The 13,443-nt window shown below is 38.4% G+C and overlaps 1 protein-coding gene across 3 annotated transcripts in view; it reads right to left on the bottom strand.

The window, feature by feature from the left end:
- Positions 1-8,512: 8,512 nt before the first annotated feature.
- The window catches only part of KLHL2 (kelch like family member 2), a 152,599-nt gene continuing 147,668 nt past the window's right edge, over positions 8,513-13,443 (bottom strand). For 2 of the 3 annotated variants that reach the window (XM_075564232.1, XM_075564233.1), the window contains exons 13-15: positions 12,903-13,043; positions 11,407-11,550; positions 8,514-10,370 (exon numbers count right to left, since the gene is read on the bottom strand). In XM_075564232.1, the coding sequence (XP_075420347.1) occupies positions 10,342-10,370; positions 11,407-11,550; positions 12,903-13,043 (314 nt within the window). In that variant the 3' untranslated portion in view covers positions 8,514-10,341. Of the gene's footprint in view, positions 10,371-11,406; positions 11,551-12,902; positions 13,044-13,443 lie in introns of all 3 variants that reach the window. The other variant, XM_075564234.1, reaches the window with a different exon arrangement.

Below are 13,443 nucleotides of genomic sequence, written 5' to 3'. Positions count from 1 at the left end.
TTCTGTTGTGCTCCCCCTCCATACCTTTGCTCAAAATTATATTTATACTTTTGAGGCAGGTGCCCCTCTGGTGTTTGTAACATAACAGAGAGACCACATCAACTAAAGAGAAACAAGGCCTGTTCCTTGCGCCCTGGGCAGCAGGCAGTGCCTGTCTTTAGGCAACGCATGGTGAAAGTGACACACCTGGTAGTGAGCGTACCATTCGGATTTCCCTCTGAAGCGTTCATTTCTTCAACTGCCGGAGACAGCCACCTCTTCCCAGGGCATTCTCTATCTAGGGGTCAGCCTGAATTTAGGGACTTATGAGTGCAGTGTTATCAAGGCCCAGTACTTCAATCCAATGCAATGTAGGAATACTCTGCTCATCCCCGAAGGCTACAAAGCTTTCTGATGCTGACTGAGATTGTGTGATTGAGCTGACTCCCAACATGTTTCTTTACTCAAACCAGCTGCCTGCTTTCAAAAAACGACAGTTGCTACCGATTCACGAGTGTGGGAGAACTGCTGACTACAGGGTTCTCAATGGCTGGTTTGGGGGAGAAGTTCAGCAGGCATTTTCTCCAGGTGCCTCTGGGTGGACTTAAATTTTTCCGTTAGCAATTGAGCACACTTGGTATTTTCTCACTTAGGGATGACTTTTCTCCATTAATTATTATTAAAATAGTGTGCATTGTGGGATTAGGCTTTACCTCACATTGTCACTTGTGTGTTCTTAGATAAGTTACTAATATTCTCTCACACATATCTGATACTCCTGTAAAAAAGGTAATACCTTTTTTGAGGATCAATTTAAAGCTATTGCTACTGGGATTCCAGTTCATACATGCATAGTTGTTTTATTTAAAAGAAAACAAAACTTTTAAAACATGACTGCAATGCGTAGATTACAGACACATTGTCTTGGTAATGCACTTGCTTCATCTCATTAGGGTACCTTAAAAAATGAAAGGATAACTTTCGTGCTATGGAAAAAAGTGACTTTGAGGTCAGGGTAAACATAAAATTAAAAAAACCCAACAACAACAAAACTCAGGGGACACTTCCCAAATCCTTGAGCCTCTGCAAGTGTATATGCTGCCACACATAAAACAACTGTTTTCAGATTGCCCGAGTGTTTTAAGCTGGGTCAAGAGGACCTCAGAGATGAATGCAACGTAGAGGTCAACCCCAAAGGTTATGATGATTGCTTTTTGAGATTCCAAACAGGCAATCTTGATATATTTTTTCAAAGGACCCAGGACAATAATACAGGCTGATTATGAAGTAATTTTAAGAACACTGAAGGCTTCATTGGTGGGGAAAAGGCCAGCAAGGTTGAACTGAGGAATTTTCCCCATCACAGCTGTGATACAATAAATTAATCAATATGGCTCTTCTGGTCATAGTCTTTGTAATTCTCACCAAATGACTGAGCTACTTGTCATCAAGTCAACTCAAACTCACAGCAACCCTAAGTACAATAGAATGAAACACCCTCACCAGTCACGTCTGAATCCATAGCTGCAGCCTCTGTCATTCCATCTTGGTGAGGGTAGCGCTCCTTTTCACTGACCTCTTCTTAAAAAAGGTGTTGCCCTTTCCTGAGGACTTGTACTTCTTACTGACATGTCCAAAGTACATGAGCCCAAGTTTGCTCTTGTTGCTATCTTACATGGAGCATTCAGGCTGCACTTCCTCCAAGACAGACTGGTTTATTCTTCGGGCAGTGCATTGCATTTCACTATTCTTCACCAGCATAATTCAGTTGCAGAAATTCTTGTCCGGATTTCCTTGTTCATTGTCCAGTTTGCACATGCCTATGAGGTGCTTTAAAATACCCTGACTTGTATCAGGCACACCTTCATCCTCAAAGTGACATCCCTGCTCTTCAATGCAAGACATCATTTTATCCAAGTAAAACTAAATCTTTGAGTTGTAATCCATACTTAAGGTTGCAGTCTCGGGTCTTCATCAGTAAGTGCTTCTAGATCTCTTGGCTCTCAGCAAGCAAGATGTGTCATCTTCATCTCAGGTTATTAGTGAATCTTCCTTTGGTCCTGAGTCCACATTGCTCTTCATATATCCAGCTTCTTGTATTGTTGGGTTGACATATAGGTGAAAGAAGTATAGAGAAACAATGCAACTTTGATACACATCTTTCTGGTTTTAAACTATATGCAGTATCCCCTTGTTCTCTTCAAATGACTGTCTCAGTCTGTTTACAGGTTCTGCATGGGCACAATGAAGTGTTCTGGATTTCCCATTCTTCTCAAGGTTATCCATAGTTTGTTATGATCCACGCAGTTGAATGCCTTGGCAGTCAATAAAATACAAATAAACATCTTTCTGGTGTTCTCAGCTTTCACCCAAGAACCAACTAATATCAGTAATAATGTCCTTAATTCCATGTTCTCTTCTGAAACTGGTAGTACTACTGCAATTCTTTCTGAATTGCCATGAGCAAAATTTTACTTGCATGTTAAATTAATGATATTGCTTGATAATTTCTGCATTCTGTTGGAAAGGACACAGATATGGATCTTTTCAAGTCAGTTGGCTGGGCAGTTTCTTGGCATAGATTAGTGATACCTTGCTACTTTATATTCAAGAGTAAAATCCAAAACCTAAATGTCCAACAGTGGAAGAATGAATACATACAATTTAGTACATGCACACAATAGAATACTACACATTAAAGAATAATGATGAACATGCAAAATACCTCAACACCTGGATGAATCTGGAGGACTTTATGCTAAGTGAAATTAGCCAATCACAAAATACATAGATTACACGGGGCAAATACTGTAAAATGTCTAGAAGAAGATATCACATTAAAAGAAACATTCTTTGATGGTTACCAGGAATGGAAGGGAAAAGGGAATCCATGTACAAGTTCTGCATGAGCAAAATGAAGTGTTCTAGAATTCCCATACTTCTCAAGATTATCAATAGTTTACTATGGTCCACATAACGTAATACTTTTGTGTAGTTAACACAAGATCATCTTTCTGGTATTCTTTGCTTTCTATCAAGAACCATCTGACATCAGCAAAGATATCCCTTGTTCCACATTATCTTCTGAATACTACCTGAACCTCTACAGCTCCTTGTCAATGTACTGCATCTGAATGATCTTCAGCCACATTTAATTGCAAATGCTATTGTTCTATAATTTGAGCATTCTTTTGGGTCACCTTTCTTTGGAATGGGTAAAAATATGCTTCTCTTCCAATTAGTTGGTTAATTAGCTGTCTTCCAAATTTCTTGGCACAGATGAGTTAGTGCTTCCAGTTCTTCATCAGCTTGTTGAAACATTTCAATGAGTATTCCATCAATCTCCAGAACCTTGATTTTAGCTAGCACTTTCAGAGCATAGAGGGGGCAAACTTCTGAGACCGAACCAACTATTTTGAAGAAATTATTTGCCGAGTCTAGGAGATGTCAAAGCTAATTGTTTCACACAGAATTTGGCTCTGCAGGCTACTTTGGTGGGCAGTGACTGGGGTCTTAAAAGCTGTGGGCAGTCATCCTCCTCCCACTGCAACCATGGATTTCCAAGACTGTAACTGTTCACAGGAGGAGAAAGCCCACTCTCTGCCCTGAGGTGCTGCCGGGGGTTTTTAACTGCCCACCATGAGGATTGCAGTGCACAATAACTACATTACCAGGGCTCCCGGTTCCTACAGAAATAGCACACTTAATTCCTGTGTATTCCATCTGGTGATGTCCATGGATATGGTCACCATTTATGTTGTTGAAAGAAGGTATTCTCAATGAACAAATTGTTATTCTTGCGGATTTTTATCACGCAAGATCCACTTTAGTATTCCCAAGGCCATGCTTTCCATCTACTGTTCCTTCCTCTTTATTTTCAACTTTTGCATTCCAATTGCCAATAATTATCAATGCATCTTGACTCTCTACTTGTCAATTTCTGACTGAAGAAGTAGGTAGAAGCCTTCAATTTCTTCACCATTAGATTTAATGGCTGGTGTGTAAATGTGTCAGTCACATTCACTGATCTTCCTTGTAAGTTTGAAATGTTTCTTTTGATGATGACAGTACCATTTATCTTACCTATGTCATTGCTCATATAGCAAACCATATGAGTCTGACTCAAAAGAGTCAATACCAGTTCTTTTCAGCTCAATAATGCCTAGGATATTAATCTTTGTGCATCCACTTCATTTTTACTTCTGATTTTCCTAGATCCTTATTTTGTACATGCTGCATTCTTATTAATGGATATTTGCATGTGTTGTCATTTTAAGTAGTTACATCAGCAAATGAAGGACCCCAAATCCTGCTCCATCCACATTAAAATGGGCTTCTTTGAGGTGGCAGCACTCTCCCAGTTATATTTTGCTTTTCAACCTGAGGGGCTTATCTTATGCACGATTACCAGATACTGTTCTGCTGCTATCTATGAAGTTTTCAGTAGCTAATCCCTCCTATTCCATTCTTAGTCTTGACACTGGATTGAAACCTGCTCAGCATGAGTGAGTGACCCTGCTGCTGTTTCCAATGCCGTCAGCTTTGAGCATCATAGCAACACACAAGGCATCACAGTTATGATAAACTGACAAATGAGTAGAACTCTGCAAATATGTGGTAATTTTGCATTTACCAGCAGATCTCAGAGCTTTGTAACTCTGCTCCAGCAGGGCAGAAACCAAGGGACTATGGCGCCCAGAGGCCAAGGACTAGAGAGAGGTCTTCCTGTGGGCACGACTGAGAAGAGGCTGTCCTGATTAAAGAAGTGTATCTTGAGCATTTCTGAACCTGAATTGTAACCTGTTAACATCCCTAGGCAGTCCCATAATTATGATTATTGTGAGTTCAGGTTGGCAATTGCAGTGAATTCTTGAACATAGAGGATAAAATGTACAGTGGGTGGGGTGGAGACAAATGGTGTCAGAATTGGTAACGCAAGTGGGAGGGTAGAAGCAAGTTGTGCCTCTTGCTTACAAGAATTTGACTTCAACTGATGTTGAAGTTGACTGTCCTTCCTATTGTGAAAAGGCCAGATGCCACCTGATACCTATGTCATAATATCAGTTCATACTTTTCCAATGAAAACCTATTGCCTTTCTAGCCCCTTCCGACGTTTTGTTCTCAAAGCTAAAAGAAATTTAAAAACAGTTTGAGTCCTTTGAGGATATCAAAACTGCCTTTTAGATGTGATAAAAATATGACATGACACGGTATTCAGGAAGGGAGAGAGATGGAAGCACTGCCATTAGAAGTCTATAGTCCTAGATGGAAGACATGTCAGGAAGAAATAACTGCATTTATTAATATTTTGTTTAATACGTTTCTGTGGTTTTTAAGTAATATTTTATTTCCTCTCGTTATATTTTATTTCCTCTCATAACTATATCTCAGAGGTTGTTCGACAATTAATGACAATTAATCAGATAAAGTAAAATTACTTGATATGGCTTTTTGATCCAATCTTTGTAACTCCCATCCATAACTAGGTGGGAGAATGCAAGTAAGGTACAGAGGACGCTTAACCTAGGGGTCCGTGTTGCCATTCCACTGTGTATGACGATTGCCTATCTAAAAACAGGAAGAGAGGAATTCCATGTTCACTGAAAAGAAGAGTCACCAGTGCAGCTCATGGTAGATCACTTTCTGAGGTGGCAGAGGCACCAGAGACTGCAGCACTGAGACCACGAGCAGAGGTGCCACACTGAGAGCATCAGACTGAGCCTGGAAGCATAGTAGTGGACAGGAGGCCGGATTGCAGTGTGGTGCTTTCTGGGTATGTATTAATAATGAGAGCAGCTGTGTAACACTTACCTGAGCAGGGCAGAGGACAATGAACCAAGTGGCTTCAAGGCTGATGACCAAAGAGAAATGGGTCTGCTAGCATGCTCTAGAAGAGGCACTGCTGTGGACACCTTTCGAGGTTTTCTAATCCTGACTTGAGGTAACGTGTTAACTTCCCCAATAATTTCCCATAACTGAGAGCAATTTTTTCTTTAATCTTTTTATTAGGGGCTCATACAACTCATCACAATCCATACATACATCAATTGTGTAAAGCACATTTGTTCACTGGTCTCATCATTCTCAGAACATTTGCTCTCCACTCAGGCCCCTGGCATCTGCTTATTTTTCCCCTCCCTCCCCGCTCCCCCCTACCTCATGAACCCTTGATAATTTAGAAATTATTATTTTGTCATCTCTTGCCCTGTCCGACATCTCCCTTCACCCACTTTTCTGTTGTCCGTCCCCCATGGAGGAGGTTATATGTAGACCCTTGTGATCGGTTCCCAAGTGAGAGCATTTTCTGTGAGTTCTGTGTGGCCATCGCAATGGATTATCAGACCTAGCAGAGAAGTGCCGTAGGCAGGATGACTGGAGTCAAAATAGGATCAAATTGGAGGGTGGAGGCATATCTGAACTGTGCCTCATGGCAGATGTGGAATTGGATTCTCTTTCCTCCTTTGCAGCTAGAGGTCAGATATTGCTCCCCAGCCTTCTTCTCCTCAGTATGTAAAAGTCATTTAGTGTTGGGTACATGGAATATGCTAAGGAAATGCTGGTTATGATTTGATTTACCATCCTATTATGGTAAAAATATTTTCTGAATTAGAGTAGGTATATACTGGGTCCTGGTGGCATAGTGGTTGTGCTGGACTGATAACTGCAAGGTTACCAGTTGGAAACTACCAGCTGCTTTACGGGAGGCAGATGAAGCTTTCTACTCCCAGAGTTGCTCTCAGAGACTTACAGGCACAGTTCTACCACGTCTTATAGGGTTGATAAGAGTCAGCATTGATTCTACGGCAGTGATTTATATGTACTCCCCTTTATGGAAAGTATATTGTAGTTAGGACTCAGGATGATCCTCTAAGGCAGAGCAGAACTTCCCTTAGGGTTTCTGGGGCTAGAAATGTTTACAATGGCCACATCATCCACTGAGTAGCTAGTGGAATCAAACCCTGGACCTTTTGGATAGCTGCTGAATATTTAACTATAGCATACCAGGGTTCTTGTGTGCATGGAAAGGGTCCAATTGTTGAAAAATATCGTGAAAAACTTCACTTATAAAGTACATAGACATTCCAGCTCAGCATTTGCCCTACAAATACAATGAAGAAATGGGAAGTTCTGATAATACAATCTTTTGTTAGGTGCTGTGAAATTGGTTTCAACTCAATAACCTTAACATCCAATAGAGCAAAACACTGTTCCTACACTGTCCACAACCTGATCCAGTGTTTGAGCCCATTCTAGTTGACGATTTCAATCTGCTAGGTTTGGGGACGCTTTCCCCCAGTTCTTGATTCTCTCCGCTGAAAGAATCCACGTGGCAGAAGCATGATTGTGAGTCCAAGTCAACTTTTATGAGTGTTGGGTAGTACAGTCTCAGATAGTACAATCAAGATGCATTGATAAATACTGGTGATTGGAATTTGAAAATTGGGAACAAAGGAGGTAGATGAGTAATTGGACAATACAGCCTCAGAGACATTGCCAAGGATCATGATAGAATTGTTTTTGATAGAATTTTGTAAGACCAATAATACCAATAGCTTGGATTTGTTGAGAGCCTTCTATAATTCATGAATATCAAAATGTATCCTTTCTGTCCGACTGATGACATAAAACACTTTAATTTTTGAGAAGAGAAAATAAAATCACTACTAGCAACTAAGGGGATGTAAACCTAGCATTGCGTCCCATGCCCATGGGCTTTCTCCTATCCCACTCTTTTACACAAGTCAGTTCAAGGCAATTAGCTCCACATCAAATAGAAATACACATAGGCTAAGCACAATGCTATGCCATACCTTGCACCCGATTATTCAAATTTTAAAAACTCACTGCCATCGAGTTAGTCCTGACTCATAGTAACCATTCCTGTGAGTCCCTGAGACTAACTGTTTGAAAGCGCTGCCATTTTCTCCCCCAAAGCGGGTGGTGGTTTTCAACTGATTTCATAGGAAGTCTGATATTACAGGATGCCTCAAAAACTCACTTTCATCTGAGACTATAAACACCTGGAACTACATGCTCTCCCTTTCATTGCTGGGGAGTTGGTTTTGACTTATAGGAATGCTGTATGCTAACATACTATGAAAACATGTTAGGAATCATATCACAGTTCCCAAGGAACAGAGACTGGCACAAAGATAGCATCTCCCTTAATCCTGGCTGTCATTTCTCTCAGCCACAAAGCACAGATCCAAGAATGGCAGGCAGCAGCAGTTTTGTTCTCACAGGGTCTAACTATGGACGCTGCCAAACCTGCTTCCTAGGCTGGAATTCTGATATTTGTCTTCCCTCTTTCTTTTGTCTTACAGGCTGGGAACGTTTCTACGTGCCTTTTAAAAAGAGTACCCAAAGAGAAAGTGAAGGCTGGGGGTGATGAGGTAAAGAGAGGGTAAGGATGCAACCCATCACAATGGTCAGTACGGCAACCAACCAACTTTAGTAACGAAGCGATATTTTACATATTTTATTTGTTAGAGAGACAAAGAGATACTGACAAACTAAACAGTCAAAACGTGTTACACTGAAGGTATTTTTTATTTTAAGAACACGTATTTTAAGGAAAACTCTTAGATTCAATGGAGTGTTTTCATGGAAACATTAAGGTCTTTGGAAGTGACCAAGAAAGAGAATGCCTTCCGTTTCCTTGGTGCCCAAACAGCTAAGGGTTTTCCACCTTCTTCAGGTTCACAATATATGTTTCCTAGCAATGGGTGTGGCAACATTTCAAAACATGCAGAATTTCAGGTTTTCATAAGGTGAGTTTAAGTTTGTTCTTTTTTGCCCTTGATTAAATTCTTTGTATTTCCCCTTACAATGGAAGGTTCAATTAAGTATGTTTAAATGTTAAATTCTGAGCCAGAATATCACATCACTTCCTTCTTTTCTTTCCCTTCAGAGCGAAATAGATCAGCTCTTCGCCCCACTCCTCTACTTTCCATGTCCTCAATCCCGTTCATCTGGTATCAACAAACATTTTAACATTTCTGTCAGCAACGTGTTCCCCCTCCCCTGCCCCCTTTCTTTTGGGTCAAATTCTGTTCTACCTCTCTGTTAGGGACAGACAAATATAAAACTTTTTAACATTATCACCCTTGGGGGTCATTTCCTCTTAAAATATCCAGTGACTTCAATTACTTGCCTGACAGTCTTATTTTACAGGTTTTCTTCCAGTAACAAAACTATAGGTTTTTGACGTTCACAACTACAAAGTTTACAAAAAGAACAGAACAAGTAAACAGGTAACTTCCTTAATAACAAAAAATATAAAACTCAAGGACCCCATGAAGCAAATAATATAAACTTTTATTCAAAGATCGTTCAAGAAAGACATGTCTTGGTTATTTTTAAAGTGAGAATAATTGAAGATCTCAGAAAAACTTTATCTGATCAACACCCATGGCGACTCATAGAAAGCGATCTTTTCTGTTAATAGCAGCTAAATTTATACACACAGAAAAATTTCTTAGGACCATGCAAAGTCAATTGAGCTTCATATATTCATTATATTCATCAAAAACCTGCGGTAATGTTCATGCCAATGTGAAACTTTAGGGAAAAAAAACCACACATCAAACATGATCAACCAAGATTAAACTAAAGAAAATAATAGGCATAATTTATATTTTATTTTAAAAGTTTGGCATCACACATATTGAAGTGTGTTAAACCGTGTTCATTCCTCAAAAGTGGCATTTTAAAGTGTTAAGCATTGTTAAATATCAAAAAATACAACTCTGTTTTACAATGTAGTACTGGCATAATTCAAAGTACTGTGCCAATTATAAATAGTATAATCAAGTTTCAAACATCTTTTGAAATGTACTTAAAGGATAGCTTATAGACACACACATTTATATGCACACAATTTATGGTACTCATGTAATCAACCGTGTTATAGAAAAGCAAATAGTTTCATCCTTCAACATAGAATGTAATACCTGTTCCAAGATTTTCAGTTCCGGGGCATACATAATTTCAGGAGAAGAAATAAAGACAAAATTTAATTTCACAAGAACACACATTAGTTCTTCCACTTTCCTAACAGAATCCATTGTCACTCAATGTTAATAAGAAGCAATCTTATGAGAGCAACTGTTGTCTAAAGACTACAGAATGGGCGCTGTAGTCCAGCTTTGTTTCAGCTGCTGCTCATTGCAGAAAAAGCCTACACAGTACTTCTACCAAAAATAATCTTCAGTAGCTGAGGCCTAGATAGGCAGACGATCACATCCTCTGCTGAGACTTAAATGCAGCTTGTAACTGGAGAAGTGCTAGTTTCTCAGGCACTTCAGAAACTTGCTGAAGGCTGCTTCGCATGGCTGAATATGCTGAAAATGTTCTTCAGGTTCAGAATGGCTTATCAATAACTGTAACTCCTGAGCAAAGAAATAAAGTAGCAGTCACAAGCAGTATTCTCTAACTCCAGGAAAATATCGAGTCCTTTATTCTAGCGTCAGGAACTAAGCAATCAGGAGCCGCCTTCAGACCTGTGTAGTACTACCATTTTACACTAAAGCACTGTGAAATCTGTTTATAAAGCTCAAACTCATTGCCATCAAGTTGTTTTCCAACTCATAGCGACCATATAAGGTAGAGTACAACTGCCCCTGATGTTTTCTGAGAAGAACTCTTTGATTGTAGTGATTGTTTCATAGATATATACATATATATGTAAAATATGTTATATATATCAACCAGGTTGCATATTTAAACATATGCTGTTTATTGTATGTCAATCGTACTTCAATGATGCTGTTAAACAAATTAAACTATTACAGGATCTTACTATATATACCTCTTGCCCTTCATGGTGTTTTGAACGATATATAAACAACAATGACAGTTAATTAAGAAAAACACTTTTTGCCTCCACTATTGCATCAATATAATAACAATACACAACACAAAATTTTAAAGACTTACCATACATGCCGAATTTTGTGAAACAATCTAGATTTTAAATTTATTAGAATATCACTGTTTCGCTTACTTAGGAAATGGACCAGTCATGGCATTATTCAAGCAGTACCATACTTAAGACAGAGGGTATTCCACAGCTCCCTCTATTCCGACCTCGTGGAGCCTGTGCCTTGAGATGTCACAGGGTCACATTTCTTGGCTCTCTGAGTAAGCAAAAGTTTGCTCTATAGTGATTTCCAGTCCACTATTATCAGATGTCGCTGTTACTCAATTTGGCCATATCATTTTGTACTACAAAAATTTGGAATTGTGAATGCAAAAGATACTCGTACTTAATATCAGAATATTGTACACACATCTAATATTATTTTAAAAATAGCATATAAAATAAGCTTTCAGAAAAGCCTTTCTTCTTACAGCAGAAATTTATTCTTAATATAAAAATCAAATTGTTCTGAAGCTGTCTCTATTATAATGAAAGGTAAGTATTACCTGCATAACTTCTCCCTGTGCTCATACAAGATGACACAACTGTCCATTTATCAGTTGTTGGGTTATAATATTCCACTGATGCCAAGTTACAGGATCCATCATCCCCTCCAACCACATATAACAGACCATTAACTGCACAAACGCCTTCAAAAATGAGAGGAAAATAACCCATTTTAATAATTTGGAAGAATACGAATAGGCATGCACATGTTTAGAGAGGTGATCTAGAAACACACATTACATAACACAGGGAAAGAAGAGAAGATGGTTAACATGTACAGAATTCCTACTATGTCATTTTTTAGTAGTAGTCTAATATATTCACAATTTAATCTTTATGATAACCTTGATTAGAAATAATTTTCATTCTCATGTTATACCAAAAGAAAAGAAAAGATTATATAAGTTGAGTAACTTTTCCAAAGTCAGCTTTGTAGAAATCTTGCAAGAAAAGCTATTATGAGTAGAAGGTAAAATTTAATCTTAATTTTTATACTGATGGTTAACTATACTATTAATTAGAATATTAAAATAATTCATCCCTCACAAAATTAGAAAAGCATCAAAAATGTAACCTCTAATCTACTACAACTCAAAATAGCTTCCATTAAAATTTTTTTAATCTCTTTCCTTCTTTCTCCTATGCATCATATATACTCAGAGCTTTCTTTTTAAAATCTAAAGTGGCTCTTACTACACATGCCCTTTAAAAATTTTAAATTTATTTACACATGCTCTTATATTACCCTTGATCCCATATAAATCCCAGATATTGTAGACATTTCTCCAAGCTAATCATTATAGACCTATATAATTTAAATGGCTGAATGTATAACATCGCAATCTATTTAAACATCTTTAGCTTACAGAGATGTAGTTACTTTCTTTTTTTCGCTTTTACCAGTGGTGCTGCAATTAACAGGATCCATTTGCCTTTCCCACCAATCGACCTTCTTGTTGAGTAGTCAGCTCCCTAACCTCAAAGACCTCTGCTGGCTTAAAATTATTTTCCTGTCGTTACTTCTATTTTCTACAGATGTTGAACTGTATTAAATTAGGGCTGCCTTTCTCAGGCTTTTCCCTTCCAGATTCACATCATATTTTTAACTTGCTATAATCTTGGCTCACCTAAATCCCAGAGAACTGGAATCAGAGTTTATCCATCTCTGATCTACAGTATATGACACACAGTAGGCAATAAAAAATGTCTGTGGTTAGAACAAAAAATCCCCAATATCAAATAGAGGGTGTTGGCCTTAATTAGTCCCCACTCATCAATAAAAAGTGGTCACCATTAGAAATAACTTATCAAAACAGCCTGGTGTGTCCCAGACATCATGTTACATGCTTAGTATACAAGATTATTACATAAGTGTCCACTCTACTTTTAAAAAACTCAAAGTCTAAGAGAAATCACAATCATTAAAAGAAAAATGGTAACCTATAGTAATAACAGTAAAACTTCAAATAAACACACTCTTAAATTAGGTAGATACCTGCATTTCTTCTACACATGTTCATATCTGCAACCTGCCTCCATCCATTAGTGGTGGGATCATACACTTCAACACTTTTTCGTACTAAAGGGCCATCATGACCTCCTACAGCATACAGCAAGTTGTTTAACACCCCAACGCCTATAAAACACAAACAGCCAAACCAACATAGGGTAAAGGGGACTAGGGATTGATAACAAATGAGGCTAAGTCAAAAAAGTATTGTTATGAAATAATAAAACCCTTCATTAAACAAAAATAGCAAAATATGAAGCTATTGTTTCCTGATGCATCCTCCATCTGTGCCTATACGCCTGAAGAAATGCTTACATATCTTTAACCCTGCTCAAAGAATTCTGTAGTCTTCCATTTACGCCACACCAAAACAGCAACTATGGAATTCATGAGAAGACACTTAAATAGTGTTCCTCTTAAATGTTCTTTAAGGTAAGGGAATAAAAATAATAAGTGTGAATGGGGCAAGATCAAGTTGGATAGAGTGAGTGAGTGAGTGAGTAAGTGAGTGAGTGAGAGAGTGAGA

This window comes from Tenrec ecaudatus, chromosome 12 (assembly GCF_050624435.1).
Source record: "Tenrec ecaudatus isolate mTenEca1 chromosome 12, mTenEca1.hap1, whole genome shotgun sequence".
Classification (NCBI taxonomy): domain Eukaryota; kingdom Metazoa; phylum Chordata; class Mammalia; order Afrosoricida; family Tenrecidae; genus Tenrec; species Tenrec ecaudatus.
This window is presented reverse-complemented; position numbering and strand designations above follow the sequence as displayed.